Here is a 23,014-nt window from a genome sequence, read left to right on the forward strand (position 1 = left end):
TTTATCAAAAGGCCGCATAATCCCCGCATTTTTCCACACAAAGTTGAGAAAAAAAAAAGTGAACTCGTCTTGATGATGCGCGACGTCATCAGCTCGCGCATCACAGAAGGTAAACAACACCGTAGAGTTAACGTGTGGAGCTCACACGAGAGTTTCTCTTCACCAAGATGAAAAAATCTAATCCATCTCATTTACCGACGAACATTTCTGCTAAAGACCGGGCAAAGCAGTACCCCGATGTCTGGGGGGAAACTATTCTGCACCCCGTGCAACTGTGTGTTGGAGCATAAGAGAACATCGACGGTGACGACCCACTTTGATTCATTCAAATATTCGAAAATGCTTTCTGCTGCTGCGGACAAGAAAGCCAAACAACTCACGTTCACCGAGGCATCAACCTCCAAAACCCTTTCGAGGGCTACAAGAAACGAAGTGAGTAGCCTACAAGATTGAAGCTGGTTAGATAACGAACGAGTAAATGAAAACAGAATGAGGCGGAGAAGTGTGTGTGTGTGTGTGTGTGTGTGTGTGTGTGTGTGGGTGTGTGTGTGTGAGAGAGAGAGAGTGTGATTAAAATAGCCCAATTGCTTTTACAATAAATAAACATTGAATGTGTTTAATTGAATAGTAAAGGGGTTTAACGTTAGTGGCAGGTTGTGTGTGAGAGAGAATAAATAAATAAGACAGCCCAATATTTATTTTTTCCGCATATTTCGCAACTTTCCGCATATTTCGCAACTTCCCGCAATTTCACCGCATAAAATCACATAAAACCCCGCATGTTTGATCGCATAATCAAGGATTTTAGCCCGCATAATCAAGGATTTTAGCCCGCGTTTTTCTGGAGGGTCTAATTATAGTATTAGTCCATTATCTTCTTATAGGATGGGTAAATGCAGAGTCTACATTTCACTGCAGGTGCTGAAGTCTATTTGATTCATACGTTTATTGGATTTGCTACCTGTATTACCATTTCCACTAAACCCACAATTAACAGTGCTTACTCACTACTTACCCGTAGTAGTAGTAGTAGTAGTAGTAGTAGTAGTAGGCGCTGCCTATAGAAAAGAGATAAACTCAGTGAAAGAACCGCCTGCTGACCAATCAGAGCTCAGTGTGCGGAGTTTAAATCTATCAAGTCATATTACAGGATAAAGGAAATACAGTTTAAACTGCTGTATACAGAGAAGACCCCAACGTGTTGCACTTATCATTCATATCACATCATCAATCAGATCATCGATCATCGATCATATAATATCATAATATATCATATATTTCCTTATCTGAGTCAGCATCTCGAGCCGTATCTGGCCATGCAACACTTACAGTGTCACACACTGTATGCAGAAGTATTATTTTAAGCAAATCAAATCAAGTTTTATTTATATAGCACAATTATAAACGATTTTTGGTCGAGCCAAAGTGCTGTACATATAATAAAAATAGCCTACAGTAGAGACACTTTACAGCAAATACAACAGCACAGATTGTTCAGAATATCAGTATGAGAAAAACGACACCCTCTATCCTTAGACCCTCACATCGTACAAGGAAAAACTTCCAGAGAAACCCCACAGTTTAAGGGGAACAAATGGGAGAAACCTCAGGGAGAGCAACAGAGGAGGGATCCCTCTCCCAGGACGGACAGACGTGCAATAGATGCCGTGTGTAAATCGAAGAGATAATACATTTTACAGCATATAGACCGAATGTTGGGAAATGCATGTGTCTGTAATAAGAAGATGAATCCACGAGGATGCCAGCTACAATCCTGTGGAAGCCATCAGGGAAGCAGCATGGCGAGACCCAAGGCAGGACCGCAGAGACAGGTTCAGCCACGACCCGAACGTCCACGACTTAATCCAGAACTCAGGATAGAGGATCCAAGACACAGGACTACAGCAAGAGGATCAGCCTCGACTCCGGATCCCGGCGTAGATATAGATACAAAACAAGAAAAAATATTTGGCTGGGTTAATCGGAACAAGAAAATACACAGACACAGACAGAGAGGGAAAAGGTCATTGGATAAAAGTTATTCTTGATAACCCTCTAGAAAGATCTCATGAACTTCCCCACTCAATCTATCATGACCCGAGCAGTTCTATTAGAAGTCCAAGGTAAAGGCACAGACCGGCGCATACCGCTCATGGAATCCCTCACCGTATGAACTCTGACCCCTCAAGTGTACAAGTGAAGAGACACCATGTGTCAGCTCCTTTTTAGAATAGTATTTATTCTCTTCTCTGAGAAACAAGGGTATGAAAAGAACAGCCAGAACCAGAGGAAGAGAGGCACAACGTGACTACGTAAATGCACTCTCCTAAATATTAAACGAGTAAGAGGTGAAGAAACACAAAGCCAGAAATTGAAATGAAAAGGCACCATCATGCTTCCCCTTAGAATAGGGTGGAAATTATGAAGACCCAAATTATGAAGAGGGGACATGGGATACTAGTGAAGAGGGACAACAGTGAAAAGGCCCAACATATCCAACGTACTAGCACTCTCCAAAGAGACAGAAAGTCAAAGTATACGCCGAGAGGCACAACATGACTACGTAAATACACTCTCCTGTATAAATTAGTTAAAGGGAAAGGGGGTGAAAAACTAAACTAATCAAAAGAAGGAAGTAGAGAGGCCTAAATGCCCTCTCCTAGATTCAGTTAAAGGAAAGAACTGGGGAACAAACAAGTACAGGAGGAAAGGCCTAACGAGTCAACGTCAACACACTCTCCTAGAATAGTTCAAGGTAAACGGGGTAGGAAGAATATAGTAAGAAACAGGGCTGAAAAGGCGTCCAAGAATGCTTTCCCTCTAGTCCAGGGTGAAAATGTAGGATAAGAAACAGAGATAGAGAGCACAACAACCTATCTCTTCATCAGATGCACTCCCCCGCCTGGATAAGCGACTCTTAAATCAATCAAACAATCAATGTTTATTTATATAGCCCAATATCACAAATGTTACATTTGTCTCAGTGGACTTCACAGTTTGTACAAAATATCAGTATGACAATACGACACCCTCTGTCCTTAGACCCTCACATCGTACAAGGAAAAACTTCCGGAGAAAACCCACAGTTTTAAAGGGAAAAATGGGAGAAACCTCAGGGAGAGCAACAGAGGAGGAATCCCTCTCCCAGGACGGACAGACGTGATAGATGCCGTGTTTAAATTGAAAAGATAATACATTTGCAACATAGGTAGTCCAAATATTTGGAAATGCATGTGTGTATAATAGGAAGATGAATCCACGAGGATATCCATCCAGGACCTATGATCCAGGACCACAGCCACGACTCAAGATCCAGGGCTCGCGATGCAGGACACAGGACCGCAGGATCATCCATGACTCCGGATCCCGGCGTATATAGACACCAAAAAGAAAGGAATTTGGGGAAGCTGGGTTAATCGGAACATGAGAGTACACAGGTATAGACAGAGAGAAGGAAGAAGTAAGATGTCCCCCGACAAACTAAGCCTATATCAGCAAAACTAGGGGCTGAATCTAATCAGCCCTAACTATAAGCTTTATCAAAAAGGAAGGTCTTAAGCGCACTCTTAAAAACGGATAGGGTGTCTGCCGCCCGAACACAAACTGGAAGCTGATTCCACAAATGTGGAGCTTGATAAGAAAAGGCTCTGGCTCCCATTGTACTTTTAGAGACTCTAGGAACAACCAACAACCCTGCATTCTTGGAACACAATGCCCTAGTAGGACAGTAGGGTATAATGAGTTATTTAAGGTAAGATGGCGCCTGCCCATTAAGGGCTTTGTAGGCGAGAAGAAGAATTTTAAATTCTATCCTGTGTTCTATAGGGAGCCAGTGTAAGGCAGCCAGAACAGGAGTAATGTGGTCCCTTTTCCTAACTCTGGTTAGTACACGAGCTGCAGCATTTTGAATCAGCTGAAGCGACTTGACTGACTTCTTGGTACACCCTGATAATAAAGAGTTACAATAATCCAGCCTTGAAGTAACAAATACATGGACTAGTTTCTCTGCATCGTTTTGAGGCAAGATATGCCTGATTTTTGCAATGTTACGTAGATGGAAGTAGGCGGTCCTTGAAATTGATTTTATGTGGGCGTTAAAGGATAAATCCTGATCAAATATAACACCAAGATTCCTTACAGTCTCACTGAAGGCCAAATTAATGCCATCCATAGTTAGTATATCTTTAGATAATTTGTTTCGTAGATTCTTCGGGCCAAGTACAATAACTTCAGTTTTGGTCGTGTTTAACATAAAAAAATTGAAGGTCATCCACGTTTTTAAGTCCTTGAGGCAGTCTTGAATTTTATTTAGATGATTAATTTTATCAGGCTTGATTGATAAATATAGTTGAGTATCATCCGCATAACAATGAAAATGTACAGAATGATTCCTTATAATATTGCCTAACGGAAGCATATATAATGTGAACAAAATAGGTCCGAGCACTGAGCCCTGTGGCACTCCATGGCTAACTTTGGTTTGTGTGGAAGATTCATAATTGACACGTACAAACTGAGAGCGTTCAGATAGATAGGACCTAAACCAGCCTAAAGCAGTTCCCTGTATGCCAACTAAGTGCTCTAGTCTTTGCAATAGGATATCATGATCGATAGTATCAAATGCAGCACTGAGATCGAGCAAAACAAGAATAGAGACAAGTCCCTTGTCAGAGGCTATTAGAATGTCATTTGTGACTTTAACCAGAGCTGTCTCTGTACTATGATGTGTTCTAAAGCCAGACTGAACATCTTAAAATAAATCATTGTTGTTTTAAGTAATCACACAGCTGTTTTGCGACCGCTTTCTCAAGAATTTTTGAGAGGAACGGAAGATTAGAAATAGGTCTATAGTTGGCTAAAACCTCTGGATCGAGGTTGTGCTTTTTAAGAAGTGGTTGTATCACTGCTACTTTGAATGATTGTGGAACATAGCCTGATAATAAAGACATATTCATAATGTTTAATAAAGAAGTGCTAATTAATGGAAAAACATCCTTCAACAGCTTAGTTGGAATTGGGTCTAACATGCACGTTGATGGTTTAGAAGAGAGAATCATTGAATTTAATTGTTCAAGGTTTATGGCTGAAAATAATTCTAGTTTACTATCTAGTGTAAAATTAGAACTTACATTTCCGGGAGCTGTTGATAACACTATACTGGTCAAAGGCAAGAGGTCATTAATTTTGTTTCTAAGAGTAACAATTGTATCGTTAAAAAAGCACATAAAATCATTACTACTGAGTGCTATGGGAATAGAAGGCTCAATCGAGCTGTGGCTCTCTGTCAGCCTGGCTACAGTGCTGAATAGAAATCTTGCATTATTCTTATTCTCATCTATTAATGAAGAGTAGTAGGCTGCTCTCGCTTCACGCAGTGCTTCCTTATATTCATTGAGAGTAATATGCCAAATTAAACGAGATTTTTCAAGTTTAGTGGAACGCCATATTAGGGGTGGGCGATATTGAAAAATATGTTATCACGATATTTTTTCATGTCGGTTATTATGGTTATTTTTCAAGTTACTTAACAGTACAAGCACCTACAAGGTAACAGAAACTAAAACAAAAAGGAGTAACAGACCAAAATAGCATTTCAAGCTGGTTTTATTTCAGAAATGAATCCCTGAATGAACAAGTGAGCAGTGAACATCAATAAACATGAAAAGGAGGGTAAAACATAACTAAGTAAAACATAAAACATCAATGAGGAAAAGTCAGTGCCAAACAATTCAAATGTAAACTTTAGAGTAGACTTGAAGTGTAATAAAAGACTTTAGCATAACTGAAGGGAAAAACATAAAACGCCACCGCGTCAGTTATGTCTTTCCACCGTTTGCTAGTCTTTTCATCAGGAGCCCCTTTATGAAATGCCTGCCCTATAGTTGCTCGCTGCAAAGAAAGGGGGCGGGGACTTTGGGAGCGTGTCAAACAACTCGGACTGAACGAAAGCAGAGGTGCGCTGACATTGTGAAATCGATCGGGCTTGATATATGGTGAAATTAAAATCAGTAGGTGAGGCTGGGGGAGCGGGAGGGGAAGAGACTCTCCGTCCGCTGTCATAGCCCCCTGCGCCGCGCACGGAGAGCCTCTTCCCCTTCCGCTATTTTTTTTTTTTTTTCAATTTTTTTTTTCAATTTTTTTTTTTTTTTTTATCACGATAGGACGATATCTCTGAAAAAGCATATCGTGGAGACCTAATATCGTCACGACGATATATATCGTCATATCGCCCACCCCTGCGCCATATCCTTTCAAGTTGTCTCGACTTTTGCTTTATTTTTGCGGGTTTTGGCATTATGCCATGGAGCTAATCTATGTTGTTTTATTTTCTTCTTTTTCAAAGGAGCAACAGAGTCTAATTTTATTCGCAGCACATCTGTAGCACTATCAACAACATGATCAATTTGGGGTGGTGTACATTTTGTATAAGTTTCCTCCTCTACATGCAGACATGCTATCGAGTTAAGTATTGGTGGAATCTCTTCCTTAAATTTGGCTATAGCACTAACAGATAGGCTTCTGCTGCAGGAGCTTTTGACTAATGCTTTGTAGTCTAGTAACAGTACTTCAAAAGTTACTAAGAAATGGTCGGATAAAGCAGGATTATGCGGTTCGACTAATAGTTGCTCAATTTCAATACCATAAGTCAGAACAAGGTCGAGAGTGTGATTATAGCAGTGGGTTGGTTTATTTACACTCTGACAAAAACCAACATAATCTAATATAGAGTTAAATGCAACAGTAAGGCTATTTTTATCATCGTCAACATGAATATTAAAGTCACCTACGATAATTACTTTATCTGTTTTAAGTACCAAAGTTGATAAAAACTCAGATAATTCTGATAAGAATTCTGAATAAGGACCTGGTGCACGGTACACTGTAACAAATAAGATTGGCTGCAAAGTTTTCCAGGTCGGATGCGTAAGACTAAAAATGAGACTTTCAAAGGAGGTATAATTTAATTTTGGTTTAGTATTGATAAGTAAACTTGAGTCAAAGATTGCTGCAACTCCACCTCCTCGGCCCGTGCCTCGGGCAATATGAGTGTTGATATGGCTGGGTGGAGTGGCCTCATTTATGCTGACATATTCTTCATGTCTCAACCAAGTTTCAGTGAGACAGCATATATCAATATTATAATCTGATATTAAATCATTTACCAATATTGCTTTAGATGCTAGAGATCTTATGTTTAAGAGACCACATTTAATATTCCTGTTTTGTTGCACTGTAGTAGTTGTTACATTTACATTTATTAGGTTATTATGTATGACACCTCTATTAGGTTTTACCTTAAATTGTCCTTGGGCAGACAAACACACCGCTAATATTGGGTATTTTATTGGGTTCGGGATTCCTATGGATGACTGCCTAGGAGAGAGCGCAGAGAAGCGTGTAAGACTGCGACTCCGCCTCCTGGTCTCAACTCCAGTTTGTCATGGATTAAGTCCACAAAGCCCTGAAATGTTTGCCGAAATGAGATTTGCACCTCCCAAAGTAGGATGAATGCCGTCTCTCTTAATCAGACCAGGTTTTCCCCAGAAGGCTGTCCAATTATTTACGAAGCCCACATTGTTTGCTGGGCACCACCAAGACAACCAGCACTGAAATGATGACATACGGCTATCCATGTCATCATTGATCAGATTGGGGAGGGGACCAGAGAAGATTACGGTGTCCGACATTGTTTTAGCATAACTACACAGTACACACCGACTCCACATTAAGTTTGGTGCATTCTGATTGGCGTAAACGAACATCATTACCACCGACGTGAATAACAATCAGTGTTGGGCAAGTTACTTCCAAAAACTAATATATTACTTATTACTCTCTTTTGAAAGTAATAAGTTACATTACAAAATTACTGTCTCTGAAATGTAATGAGTTACACTACTTTAGTTACTTTTTAGTTACTTTCACCAAAATAACCGCAAAAGAATGGCTAGGTATTTTAAATGCTGAAATGTAGTTTAGTGCAGCTCATTATACATCCAGTGAAGGGCAATGTGGTATAGCATAACAACTGTGTAGGCCCTTAAGGCTACTGACAACTTGTATTAAGTAAGTAAACACTAACAGGACACGGAATGGGCTCTGTAGTGTGTTTAGCATGTGGCCGTGTGCAGGCCCGGCTCCAGAACAAAATGACTCAGGGTGCCTCTGAGGTTACAGGGGGCGCAGCAGTAGTAGGTTTACATGAGCAATAGTGGCCGGCAACAGCAATGAGAAATAGCATTGATGGTCCCAATGAACAGATTATGGCCTTTGTTATGTTTTGAAACCAAGCAAGTGAGAACATTTCAAGTGAGTTAAAAGTGCAATCCTGAAATATTTCATATAGTCCAAAATGGACTATGACAAAGAAAAGCACAAAAGCTTCAAAGCTGTAGCCTACTGATAAAACAAATGAGAACATATTGTAAATCAAGGCAAATATTATTTGAACCAGCTCATGGTTTGAAATGGCAAACATTGAAAAGCAAAAGTATTATTAAAACCATGTAGCCTACTAAATCATCACCTTGGTCCCACTCTGGGAAGAGAACATTTACTGTGCTTGAGAACTGGTATCACATCATCAGGTTGACTTTGTGACCTGGAGATCATTTCAGCTGCAACATCAGCTCGTTGATGCGGGTTTCGCGTTATGCCCCTTCTGAACAGTCACCCAGTCTCCCTGCTGCTCGGGAGTTCCCGGGGGACGGCTAAGAGGAGCTACCTTTTGCCGGTCCGCACATGCTAACATGGGCTTTACGGATCGTCCACACTACAGCTTCAAAAAAAGCTTGGAGCTGGGCGTGTCTGAAGCTTGGGGATTTTATTCAAGCAACGCGACCAACAACCAATCACATGAATCTCCCGCCACCGACATACAAAGCAAAAACCCCCGGGGATTTTATGGGAGCAATATATATATAAACTCCCCAAACAGGCGAAAACCTACCAGTTTCACCCACTGTCTCTGCCACCTCCCTCCATGCCTGGTTCCTCCGGTTTGTATCCCGGTAGGTGAAGAGGGTCTGGTCATACAAAACCGGGTGATTTGCTACAGCGATAATTAGTTTCTCCTCCATCGTTTTTTGAAATATAGAAATGAATGGCGGGATATCTCTTCCAGCTTAGACGCGGTTTGATTGGCTACGGCTTGCGCTGTCAGATTTTCCGAAACGAGATTTGATTGGCTGGCGCTGGCTACTCCGGCGTACGAGACGGCGGAGACGGACTGCTATGCTACCCACAATTCAGTTCAGCGAAAAAGCGAGGCAACGTGACGTCACCCCATTCAAAGTGAATGGGCAGATTGAAGCTGTCGAGGCTGTCGACGCTGTAGTGTGGACGGGCCGTTACTGTAGCTGAGTTACTTTCTAAGATGCGGAGCCGGGCTTCTATGGCTATTATTCCCGCCTCCAACATAACAACTATACTACATTTAACACATGTATCGGTACCAGTAAAGGAGGTAGGGAAGTAACCAAACATGAGACAGTTAGAGCAGGAAATAGCACCCGAGGGTGGGGAAAGAGCCATGGCTAGCTATCAAGCTAAAGTAGCTACCGTTAGCAAACCCGAAAAGAGTGTAGGCAACTGTGGAGTTACAGTCGCTAAGAGAAGGAGAGTTGTGAGTGCTTAAGCTGTAGTAACGTGTGATTACAACGTCAGGCAGTTGCCGTGATCAAGAGTTGTAAAACAATCGATTAAGTTAAGATAATAAGCTATCAGCAACAGAACAGGCACACGAGATACCCGGAGATGACAATGACAACAACAACCGGAAGTTACAACATGCTTACCGCAATAGTGGTAAGCATGATGGGGCACTACCGGACCTTAGATCCGCAGAGGGAGAGGGGAGGGACCAACCCCAAGGGGGGGTTTAGGGTTTTAAATGAATACCCCGCAGAGATCCAAAAATGGATGAAGAAGTAATTACAAAACGGTTTATAAAACCAAGAGGTTATTCCTCATATTTCTAAAATGTTCTAATCTAATTCAGGGTTATACCAACTCAGCTCCAAGCAACCAGACGTAGCAACCAGTCAGTCCAGTCAGAACCTTCTCTAAGGTCTCCCCGCCCCCAACCTACTAATCATAAAAAACTGAAACCCCATAAAACCCCAATAATATTAATAACATTTAATAATATTAAAAATAGTATCAATTCTGTGGATAACTAAATAAATAAATAATTAAACAAAAGCCAGAGAGAAAAAGTGAGTTTTAAGTGTTGATTTAAAGACCCCCAGGGTCTGGGCCGACCTCACATGGAGGGGCAAAGTATTCCAGAGTCTAGGGCTAGCCGCTGCGAAAGCTCGATGCCCTCGGGGATTAAGCCTGGTCTTAGGCACTATCAACAACAGCTGATCAGCCGACCTTAAGGCTCTTCCTGGGGTGTAGCGATGGAGGAGTTCAGCTATATAGGCAGGAGCCAGCCCATTTAGGGCTTTGAAAACAAATAAAAGGAGTTTAAAATCTATTCTGAACCGAACTGGAAGCCAGTGCAGTGAGGCCAGAATTGGGGTGATATGGTCACGCTTTTTATGGCCAGTAAGAGGAGGTGCAGCTGCGTTCTGAACTAGCTGGAGGCGTCTAATTGAGGCCTGGTCCATACCCACATACAGAGCATTGCAGTAATCCAGTCTCGAGGTAACAAAGGCGTTAAAAACCCTTTCTAGGTCTTTAAAAGATAAAAACGACTTGGTCAATTAGCCAATAGTCGTATTTTGAAAAAGCAGGTCTTGACTACAGTGCTAACCTGCTTATCAAATGTAAAGGTGCTGTTGAAGGTCACTCCAAGGTTCATGACAGAGGGGAGGATATTTGTATTGAGGGAGCCCAGAATATCAACCGGGGAGACTGTTGGTTGGTCCAAAAAAGATGACCTCGGTCTTGCTCTCATTGAGGGTAAGGAAGTTTTGGCTCAGCCAGGATTTAATCTCTATTAAGCAGTCCTTCAACTGCTGTAGTGAGTTGGCATTGTGATTGAGAGGCAGGTAAATCTGTACATCATCAGCATAACAATGGAAGGGGATATTATGTTTTGTGAGAATTGAACCTAGGGGCAGTATATACAATAGGAAAAGGATGGGGCCCAGAATCGAGCCTTGGGGAACCCCACAGGTAAGAGGGGCTTTGGCAGAGGAGAAGGCACCTAGCTGCACTGAGAAGCTACAGTCCGTCAGGTAAGACCTAAACCATGCAAGAACAGAGCCTGTAATACCTGCGGACTGTTCAAGCCGTGACAACAGGATACTATGATCCACAGTGTCAAAGGCAGCAGTTAAGTCTAACAGCACCAAGACAGCTGGGCTACCTGAGTCGGCGGCTAAGAGCAGATCATTAAAAACTCTTAAAAGGGCTGTTTCAGTGCTGTGCATGGGTTTAAAGCCAGACTGAACTTTTTCATGGATGCCATGCGTGGTTAAAAACGACTGCAGCTGGGAGTAGACTACTCGCTCCAGGGCTTTAGATAAAAAGGGTAGCTGGGAGATGGGCCTGAAATTTGCGAGAATGGAGGGATCGAGATTTTTCTTTTTAAGTAGTGGCTTAACCACGGCATGTTTGAAGGCAGCTGGGACACATCCTGAGCTAAGAGAGGTGTTAACAAGCAATAAAACACTTGCTCCAACTGATTCAAAAACATCTCTAAGGAAGCGAGAGGGAATGCTGTCTAAGATACAGTTTGTCGGCCGCAGGTGCTTGACTACTTCTGAGAGAGAAGAGAGGGATACAGGCTCAAAATGGTTGAGAACAGCAGGGCACAGAAAGGGAGCAGGATCTGGGGTAGCACTAGTGTGGGCTAGCCTAAGAGCAGATACTTTTTCGATAAAAAAATTAAGAAATGTATCGCAGAGAGTAGTTGATGGCACAAGTGGAGAAGCATCACAAGGTTTAATGATCGAATTGAGGACATTACAAATAACTTGAGGTGTATGGCTGTTTTTGGAGATTAACAGAGAACTATACTCTGTTTTGGCTGCTTTGACTGCCGTCTGGTAATCGGAAAGGCAAGCACGAAGAATTTCTAAGGAGACATGAAGTTTATCCTTTTTCCATTTTCTCTCTGCATGCATACAAGCGCGTCTAAAGGCGCGAGTACAATCATTGAGCCACGGCTCTAAGAGAACTTTGGTGCGTCTAAGCGTAAAAGGAGCAACGGAATCCAGTATTAGTGTGCATGTCGAATCAAACAAAGAGATAAGCTCATCCGCACTAAAAGCACAGTTCACCTCTAATTTACAAATCGGATAAGTATTAAAAGCATCTGAAAACTTGAGGCAGTCAAGGGGTTAATTGAACGCAGACAACGCGCAGGAGCACGTGATCGACTCCTACAGAAGGGATCGAGGTTGTAAACAGAACCGGTAAATGGTCTGAGATACGCGTTCCTGCACAGATTTCATCCACAGAGATAGACAATCCAAACGATAATACTAAGTCTAAGGTGTGTCCTTTATCATGTGTTGGGCCAGCCACAGACTGAATGAGACCGAAAGAGTCGAGGAGGTTTAAAAAATCCCTAACCAGAGGTTTAGACTCGCAGCACACATGGACATTAAAGTCTCCGCAGATCAAAACACGATCATATTTCACCATGATCCCGGACAGAAAGTCAGAAAAGTCAGTTATAAAATCATTATTGTACTTTGGCGGACGAAAGCAACACATTGTGTTGACGAAACACTCAACTCAAATGTAATTAAAGTCAGATCCACTCGTGTCTTAGATGGGGGAGTGATTTCATAAAACTGTTACGCTTTCAAACCGTTTCAAACACTCGGTAGTTTATTTATTTTTTAACCAGTTGTTCTATTCACCTTGCAGGTGCAGCTATGTGGCTTGTATCCTGGATTATATGTTTAAGTAATGGATGTTTAAAGTTCATATTTGTCTAATATTAGTTTACTTTTCATTAATGAAGTATGACGCTGCGCTTTCAGTACACTTGTACCTGTTTGTGATTGGTCAAATGTTGCTAACCCCACCCCTTTCACGTGAACGCGCTCTCAGCTGGAGAGAGAAACCCTGGCTTGATTTACCGAGTTGATAACCAGCGTCGTAGGACCGCTTAGCGAGATCTCGTTTGTTAGGGTTAGTTAAGATAACTCAAACATATCCAGGGTCTGTTGAACTGGCTTCGTAGTACAGGGCACAGGGAACAGGTGGCTGCATAGCAGCGCTAATGTCAAAGACAAACATTATACATTATATTTTACCAGGATGCAGTGACAAAAATATTTGGGAAGGCTTAGCCTTCCCGAGCCTACAGTACCCGCCGCCCCTGATCATATCTACAATATCATTTGTGAAATCAGTATCATAAGGCAGGTAATATACTTTCTTGTATGATCATTTATTTCGATGTATTGTAAAAATGTCAAGACTTAAAATACGTGGCAAATCTTAATGACTAGTTGGAACTTCATAATCAGAGTTTGACTCACTGTAAACAAAGTTGATCTGGTTTGTCCTTGTGTGATTACCCTTCAGCCGGCCACAGAGCCCAGCACAGAGTGTGGCATTTTACACTGAGAGTCCATCTGCTACAATGGACACTTGCAGGGCAGATGATGTGTTGTGCTTACTCCTGATATTAGCCTGTGCCCTTTCCCGTCACCTCAGCAAAACTCATTCACTGTGCAGATGCAGAAAAGAAGCCACCAAGTTGTGCAGCAGGATGATCTGGATAAATGGTCTGAGAAAGTTAAACCTGGGCAGGGTGCTGATGACACATGTTCTATTCAACTTCTTTAAATGATGGTAATCTACTTATATTGAATAACAAATGAATTTGCAACATCTATACAAATACCTGACTGTTGCAGTGTGTCATAGAAGAAGACGGTTTAACATCTGGTACAAAAAGACTAGCAGCATGGTAGACATATTTGCTTTTGATGAGTATTATATAAAATATATTATTTATTTTATTTTTCATAGCCCAATATTACCTTACTGTCAAGTATATCATAGGTTTGAGTTCTAGGTGAACTCAATGAAGACATTGTCTGTGGTTTGTAATCATGCCTTTTAATTCAAATGTAATTGTTAAAGAGTGACGTGAAAAAAACAAAAACTGATTTTCATTGAAAACACACCAGCATGCAGTTCCAGGTTTTGTTTTCAATGACAAATAGGACAGTGAGCAAAACAACAAATTATTAGTCATTGTCCTGGCTCCAGAACAAGCAATGTTAGATTCTGCTGAGAGAACAAACTCTGAAACACATAATCGTAGCTTGTTGCCTAATAACTTTCAGCAGTGATTTCAAGGAACCTTCCAAGGAAAAGAACCACTGTGACCTGCCATCTTGAATCAATTCAACATGCACACTTCAATCCTCCATGAATGCTAGCGAAGCCCTGCAATTGAATTCGACCGCATCTTGGCTGTGCTCAAGAGAAATACACGCACACATAGCATGATGCTCAGAGTACACTGATTGGAAACTATATTCTAAGCTAAATGTTATAAACCTGCATGTTGTCATTCCCTTAAATGCTGGCCCATCGCTTCAAGAAGCTGAATCCAAAGTACAGAAAGACAGAATCCTCAACAACCACAGTGAGACCAAGATGTGATGTGCCTCTGTCTCTGCTTCTCTCCCCAGCACTCTGTGGAGGCTGTGAATGCTGGAGTGAGTCCCATAGGTGATACCTCCTACAACTCCAGCCACTGGGATCTGGGAAGTGCCTTCTTCTTTGCTGGGACTGTCATCACAACAATAGGTACTGTATGGCATTATTCAATGGCTCACATTTAACAGGTTCATTCCGTTTTCTTTAGGGAATTTACTGTTTGTTGCATTGCGTGATGGCTGTACAAGATTATTATTCCTGTAAATGTATGCATTTGGATATGTGCCAACTGAGTGCAGCAACAGGATTAGTACGTGATCAGTGGTATGAGTATGTTTTATATCTGGTTGGATGAATGCCATAGGTATTCAAATGTTCATTATTTTCATTCAATGTTAGTCTTCTAAATAAGATGTGCTGTGGCAGACCATAGGAGACGTAGGCAAAATGTAAAATATAATATGAGACTGAGACAGTTTGACAGCAAGTGTCTTCAATAAAGAATATTGGGGAAATAACTCTTCCCACCTGATCTTTGGCGCTTGTCCTCTGCAAAGTACAAGGCTGTTTACTTGTCTTGTGGGCGGAGCATGGTCTTTCTCTTCACCTTTCCCCCAGGTATACATGATATCAGGTTCCCTAGGTGGGGGAAACAGAGAAAGCATGGCCAATAGTTCCAATGATGTCCAGCCTTGTTGAGGATTGTGTTATGTTCGCAAGACATGAACTCACTTGCACTGACATTTATCCTAACAGCCTCTTTTTTGTAGTCAAGGAAGTACATCATTCTAGCTCTGCTGTTCACAAGTGGCAAAACCATAATGTGTGGTCGCTCAGCAACTGATCAATGATTACCTGTCGGACTCCAGGTATCACCAGGCTCTGTGTCAAGTGGCTGCACAACATTGACGGCGTAGAACACTCCATCTGTCACCTCTCCCCCCCTGAGCTGAACTGATTTACCTTCAGCTGGTTTGCCACCTGTCCTCTCCTGGACAGGCCCTTTCAGTATGCTCAACATTAAAATGAAAAGTGTTTGCAATTCCAAAAAACCCATCTGACTTATGCTGTGACATCCTCTTTAGAGGTGCATTCATCTGTCACCAGGGGAAGTTTCCACCCGAGGAGGGACATTTACAACTAGGTTGAATCCCATTTAATAGCCAGACATTCCTTCACTAGAATAGAACATATAGAATAAATAATGTAATGTTTTATCGTGGGCTGTCAAACGATTACAATTTTTAATCAGATTAATCACAGCTTCAAAATTAATTAATCATGATTAATCACCATTCGAACTATGTCCAAAATATGCCATTATTGTTGTGGGAATGGAAAGATAAATGAAAGATGGCGGATATATCCATTTAACATACAGTATCTATGTTTATTATAACATTTTTCTGCGTGTCAAAATGAAAGACAACCCACACACCTATCAATCATCAAACCGTGGGGTCTTAATTCATTACGTTGTGGTGACCACCTATTTAACCACTGGTACATAATTCAATCGTGGAACTACAGGTTGGGGGTATTGTTCCGCACGTACACTAATGCCTACTGTACCTCCGGGGCATATACTGTGTCCTCCTTCCTTTATCTCTCTCTTGTCTATTCGGACTGCAAGCCAGCAACATGTCCTTTTCTGCTCCTCATTAAAGTTCCCTTTTGCACCTTCGATGCACCGCCTCTGACTCCATATCTCTCGGCACTACAACGTGTTGATTTCTATCAACGGGGGAGTACTTCAGGAAAGTCGACAGAGGGGGGGGGGGCTAGTGGAGTACTTCGTGACCACAGAGTGTGAACGTTGTGATCAGCTGTTTTAGCGCAGTTCTCCAGTGAAGGGGGGAGTCTCCCTCCGCAGCCGGTTGGCGTAGTTTTGGCACAGTTCCGTTGTACAGACCGACGTTAACAGCAGCCCTGTCTGTGCACACGGAGACCGACTCTGTCGTCCGGTGATCTAACCGCCTTCTGGAAAAGCTTCACAAGTACTCGGTACGCAAATGCGCTTTGTGACACAAGTGACGGTACGCATTTCAGATTACGCACATCACCTGCGTACCAGTTATGTGCACCCCTGTACCAGAGCCATATTATTACTATTATATGGCTCTGCCCTGTACTACAGCAAGAGTATTCTCCGTCGGGACTTCCTGCAACAACACCACGCCGCCGTTATCAAAGATGTTCTATTGAGAAGACGATCACTACGTGACAAAAGTTTTCAAAACCGTTGCTACTGAAATCAATCTTACTAACTGCTGTCTGTGCAATTTACTCCGCGCGAGTTGGCAGACTTTATTTGGCTTACTTTAACATCATTTTTCATGGTGGGGCTAAGCCATTTCTTGGTATGGGTGTAGCCTACCCCAGCCATACCCTGGCGCTGCCACTGGTGGCATGTATGGGGCGGGCCATTCTGCACATGCGTTAAATGCGTTAAATATTTTAACGCAATTAATTCAAAAAATGAATTACCGCCGTTAACGCGATAATTTTGACAGCACTAGTTTTATCATGTTGCGGCTAACTTGGCCTGGGATAGCACTTCTCCAAGACCTGTACCCTAAGTCAGTGGTTCCCAAACTTTTTCTGCCCAAGGCACACCAAAGGACAAGTAAAAATCTCAAGGCACACCTATTGTGCAAAATAGCCCTTATAACACGTGTTATCACTCATATCATGTAAAATATCTGTATTATGTGCATAATTATTTACTACTGCCAAATAAAATGTGACAAAGACAACTATATTACTCATGAAATATTTATTAACGAAATATTTCAGAAATTAATTTGAAACGTTATCAAATTAGGCTTCATCAAAGCAGCAACACACTCATTTAAACCAGACAGGTCACAACATTAAACATGAGACAAAGGAAATTCAGCACAGAGAACTGTCAATGCAAGGAAGCTGCATTGTCCACGGTCCTGAACTACAAATTATAAATGTAACATTTCAGCAGAGATGGGGTCGTTACTAAAAAAAAGTAATATATTACATATTACTTTAAAAAAAAGTAATATATTACATTACTTCGTTACTCTCTACATAAAGTAACTCGTTACTTTACTTGTTACTTTACTCGCAGGGCTGGCCCGCCCCTCCCTGCAGGCAGATCACGCAGACTGCTAAAGTTTCAAATGTTCTCTTTAGTTCAGTTTCCATTGTCGCATAAGACTGATCCAGATCCTGAATGTTTTCCTATCTGACCGTGGCTGTCCTCTGTCTCCTGCTATCTGACCGTGGCTGTCCTCTGTCTCCTGCTATCTGTATATTTTGCGCAGTCTATTTCTGCTCACGCTGTTGCGTCGGCGTGTTCTCCTGCGTGTTGGCCATGTGTTGCACTGGAACCAGACACCGCAAAGACTTCAGCCGAGCACGTACAATAACTCTCCTTACCAGCAGGCGGCGGGAGTGTGTATTCGTCATTCAAAACAGGCAACAACCGGAAGACAGAGAAGAAGAACAGACTGTGATATAAACAAACAACAAATAGCTGTGCGGTAGCTCCACCTTAGCATGTGTTCTTTGCAGGTGCTTGTTGAGGTTTGACGTGGTGTTTACAGCAGTGGATAACAGCTTCTGGCCTGGACACAGTTTGCACCTCACCGTCACATTCCTGTCTATTCTTCGGATGAACTCAAAATAATGGGCATACCTCCACCCCTCGAGAGTTATCGCTGACTCAGCCATATTTATGCAGCACTGCACGCGGAGATGTGGACGCGCAAGTCGCGCAGATTACGTACATATAAACCTACAAAGTACTGATATAGTAAATTAAAAAATAATTATTTGTGTGTAGTTGTATATTGCAATAATAACGTATGGTTGTCACAAAATCCCACGGCACACCAGTGTGCCGCGGCACACCGTTTGGGAACCACTGCCCTAAGTGTCAGCGTAGACAATGAAGGTTCCTTAAAGTGTTGTCTACTCAGGACGGGCTCGCTGCTTGTTCCACTGCTTCAACACTTCAACTGACATTATATGTGTTTTTTGTAATCATAATTTCATGCAAGGGGGCTACAAAGGTAGCAAATGAAGCTCAGCGCAAGTTCTTTCAGGAAGACTGTTTCCCATGCTCTCATTCACAATTCTCTCTCACTCACTCGCCCTTTCCTTCAATTACCAAGGGCGCATCATACCCCCAGCTAAACCAATCAGTCCGTCTCATCCCCCAAAAGCCAATCACAGCACATGTTTAAATCTGCTCTTTTTCTCCCCTGCCAGCATCGTTCAGGAGAATTGATGCAACCCTCCTCCACCTCCAGTTTCATCAGATCCAGGGCAAGGCTATCCCAGAAGAGCCCACATCACTAAGGATTGTATTCCCCCTTCAGCACTTCACCACCACTAGTGTCGAGCAGAGGTGTGGACTCGAGTCACATGACTTGTACTCGAGTCAGACTCGAGTCACCAATTTGATGACTTTGGACTCGACTTGACAAAATCCCAAAACACTTGCGACTCGACTTGGACACCAATGACTTGGGACTTGACTTGGACTCGAGCCTTCTGACTCGAGCCTTCTGACTTGAGGTGACTTGATAATTTAATTCAGAGGTCTCCAACACGCGGATCGCGAGATGCCGTTAGAGGAGCAGACTCCCGTCGGGGAGAGCAGAACCTCCAGCCGCTTCTACTCTTGCTGAGAATCCTTGCAGGCAGGGGCGGGTCTTTATTTAGCTGGGCCACCATGCGGCCAATCATATGCAAGGACACACTAGGATCATACCATTATGTGAAGGAAGGGTGGGGGGCAGACGCTCCAAAGACAGCAGGTGTAGTGGTACAGGCCAGCTATAGAGCGACGGGGAGACGGGTTTAAATGCAAGCGCGTCGGAAAAAGTCAAGAAATGAGCGAAAACGGAAAAAATAAGCAGCATCTGGCTGCATTTCAATGATACTGGAGAAAGCAAAGCTGAGTGCAGGATTTGTAAAATGAAAATAACCTTCAGAGCAGGGTTTTGTTTTTGGTAACCAGGATGTATTGCCAGAGGTGGGAGAAGTTCAGATCTTGTACTTGAGTAAAGTACCAGAGTGTAGGAATACTCGGTTACAATAAAAAGTCCTGCATTCAAAATGTTACAAGTAAAAGTAGAAAAGTATGATCATCAAAATATACTTAAAGTACCACCTGCAGAGGGATCTAGATGCAGGTGTTCTCTTCCCCATAGAGACCGCCTGGCTGCACATTATCCCTGGCATAAAGATAGATTGTGGGTCCCTCATAACATGTTGTACACAGTGGAAATAAACATTCTGGTCACCTCAACATCAGGGATCTTATACATTAAACTCCTTCTGAATCAAACCGTCACGGTAGCCTTACCGTACTGATCCCTCTTAACATAGAAGAAAACATGTTACTTTACCAGCAGAGAGAAAATGAATTATTACATTATTAATGTGACTAATTAAGAGCGGTTTGATTAGTAAGTATTATTCTGTTGATCGATGTCATTACATTTGGTGAAAAGCACATAAGGACTTGTTTAAGACTCGTTTTGTCAGAGTTTAGGACTTGGACTTGAACTTGCCCATCCTGACTTGAGACTTGACTCGGACTTGAAAAGCAATGACTTAGGCTGCGGCCCCACGAGGACGAATTCGGTCGTTTGCGTTACTGTTTAGTGTCATATAGACCGTTCGGCCACACGAGGACGACCGAATATGGCACTAAACGACTGAGGAAACGATAACGGGTCCCAAGGTGGATAGAAATGCATACGCCACTCTCTGGGGGGTCAAACAGCTCCGTGTGTGCGCCCTATACGGACATTTTCAGATCACTGATAGTGATTGCGCAATAGCCCCGCCTCTCCCCACCTCTTCTGCTCACCTCCGCTTACCCCGCGCCAGTGCTGAAGTGTTTCGCCACCAACAACAACAACAATGGCGGATCGCAGAGTTGCTATCGTGCTCCGGACGCTATTGACCATGCTACAGTTGTTTGTGCAACATCTACAGCAATAATGATGAGGCAATAGCCCCGCCTCTCCCCACCTCTGCTGCTCACCCCCACGTCAAAGTAAACTGCATCCTGAATTCAGATTATTTATCTTTCTCTCGCGAGTGAAGTCTAATCTGACAGGACGGAGACACGCAGCTCTGCTCACCTGCAGCTCCTCCCGCTGCAGCAAAACACACACTTCAAGTCAGATCATCGCCCTTAGCTATTTTAATTACCTCTCAAACTCCCTAAACTAGTTATAAATATGTTTATTTTTACTGTCGGCCGGGTCACTCATTACTGGATCAGCTGCTGCATGAGACAGACACTGACGCTGTCGAAGAGAGGGAGGAAAAAGAGAGGCTCCGTGTATTTTATCATTATAATATATAGAGTCGTTATTCATTTGTTTTAAAGCTCAATAAATAACAAAGAAGACATTTGACCGGCACTTTTATAATTTTGTCCGGAAGATTTAAACTTTAATACACGCTGACTGGCGAAAAACTCTGCCCGGTTCCCTCGGCCCCCACCGTGGAGAATAAACAGAAGGGCAACCATGACAACCATGCTTCTTCGCTGCTTCCTCGTGGGGCCGCAGCCTTAGTCCCACCTCTGGTGTCTAGACCCGGGGGGGGGGGGGGGGCTTCTCCTCCCCCTAAATCCATCACAGTGTGATGGGGTCTAATCTCCAACATGTATATTACCCCTTGGGCAATAACTATGTTATTAAACTTACGGAATAAGTCTCTCCTGATTGAAATGGTATTAGCCAACAAGTCCAAGGAATAATTTGACGAGTCGCTTAGTTGCATTTTTCAAAGTTGGGGTCATTTAACGGACAGCCAACCCTTTTGCTCATCAAAGTCTCATCTGGCCCAGGGTCTTCTTCCCCAGAGGTCTCTTTTCGGGGAGGACAATCAACAGCTGTCTCCCAGAGGCTGCTGCCCCTTCAAGGACCATCTGTCTTTCCGAGTGCTTCAGTTCTTCTAGAATGGTGTCATCGGTTATGGGCCCAAACATAAGGGGCAGGACCCCGCTGGATAACTTTTCCTCCACAATTCACTCACAGGTGGCCCTTGTGGTTTGTACTTGGTTACACTGGTGTTGTACTTCTGGGACTCTCCATGATGCAGAAAACTGTGATAGCCTATTGAACAGTTGAACACTTTCAACGCATCTGATTTATTGAAGGTCATCAAAGGCAGTGGGAGGTCATCTCTAGGTCGCACTTCCTAAGCCTTGTGCCATGTGGCTGCAATACCTTGGCCCTTTCTCATTTCACTAATTCCCCTCCTCGACTCCTATCCTCGTGTCTTAGTCCCGCCCACAGGAGATGCGAGCCAAGGAGCCGAGGAGGGGAACCGAGGAGAGAGGAGGGGAAGCAGCAGGCGGTTAGAGAAATGAGAACTCCTCTCCTCTGAGCGGTCATTTTAAAGAGACGTCCATTAATGATGACAGGAGGCACAGCAGCCCTCTGTCTGATGGACAGATGTGTTCATGACCACTTCTATATTTACTTTGATTCATTCACAGTGCGGTGTCATGAGACAATAACAGGCTACAGATGCGGACACACACATATATATATATATACATATACAATTTCAGAATCAAACAGAACACTCTCATAATAACGTAACACTATCAGAGACTGGATATATCCCCCCCCCCTCTCCCCTCTCTGGTCGCTACAATGAGGACAATAACGGGCCAAAAGTTTTATTTACAAGTATTAAATCTCTGTTCTCGGAAATGCATCCGCGGAGGAGCCGTGGAGGACCCATCAGTGTCTCCTCGGTTAGAGCTCCTCGACGCTCGATCCTCGGTCCTCAAAGACGTGCATTTAGAGAAATGAGATGTCCTTCAACATGGCTCGCTGAAATCCATTTCCGGGTCACTACCGAGGACCGAGGAGTCGAGGAGGGGAAATGAGAAATTAGTGAAATGAGAAAGGGCCCTTGTCTGGGTAAAAGCGTTGGGAACTAACCCCTGTGCTGTAGCTACTTGCCAAATGCCCCCTGGTTTGTCACAGTGCATTGTCCTGCCCTGACTCGAATATGGAGAAATATTAGGCAATGACTGTTTTTAAGATTCCCTTAACAGCAGGCTGCTTGCTCTTGGGTAATTGGGATCAAACATCTAGTTATTTTGTTTGCATCATGTTGTCGTGTAAACCCTCTTGTTGTCTCCGTTTCTTTCACCAGGTTATGGTAACATTGCCCCAAGCACTGAAGGAGGGAAAATCTTCTGCATTCTGTATGCAATATTTGGAATCCCGCTGTTTGGATTTCTCCTGGCAGGCGTCGGGGATCAGCTTGGTACCATATTTGTCAAAAGCATCGCCAAGGTGGAGAAAATGTTCCGGGTGAGTCTCAAACTAAATATCCTATCATTAAATGTGCTTTGTAAAAATAATATACTTAAGGAATTTACATTTTTTTATTTGGTCCATTGGTT

The 23,014-nt window shown here is 42.9% G+C and overlaps 1 protein-coding gene across 1 annotated transcript in view; it reads left to right on the forward strand.

Annotated features, from left to right (window-relative positions):
* The window catches only part of kcnk10a (potassium channel, subfamily K, member 10a), a 42,752-nt gene that overhangs the window by 11,059 nt on the left and 8,679 nt on the right, over positions 1-23,014 (forward strand). Inside the window, exons 3-4 of the mRNA XM_034075480.2 lie at positions 14,616-14,733; positions 22,762-22,922. Coding sequence (XP_033931371.1) covers positions 14,616-14,733; positions 22,762-22,922 — 279 coding nt within the window. The remainder of the gene's footprint in view (positions 1-14,615; positions 14,734-22,761; positions 22,923-23,014) is intronic.

Source organism: Pseudochaenichthys georgianus, chromosome 24 (assembly GCF_902827115.2).
Source record: "Pseudochaenichthys georgianus chromosome 24, fPseGeo1.2, whole genome shotgun sequence".
Taxonomy (NCBI): Eukaryota; Metazoa; Chordata; class Actinopteri; order Perciformes; family Channichthyidae; genus Pseudochaenichthys; species Pseudochaenichthys georgianus.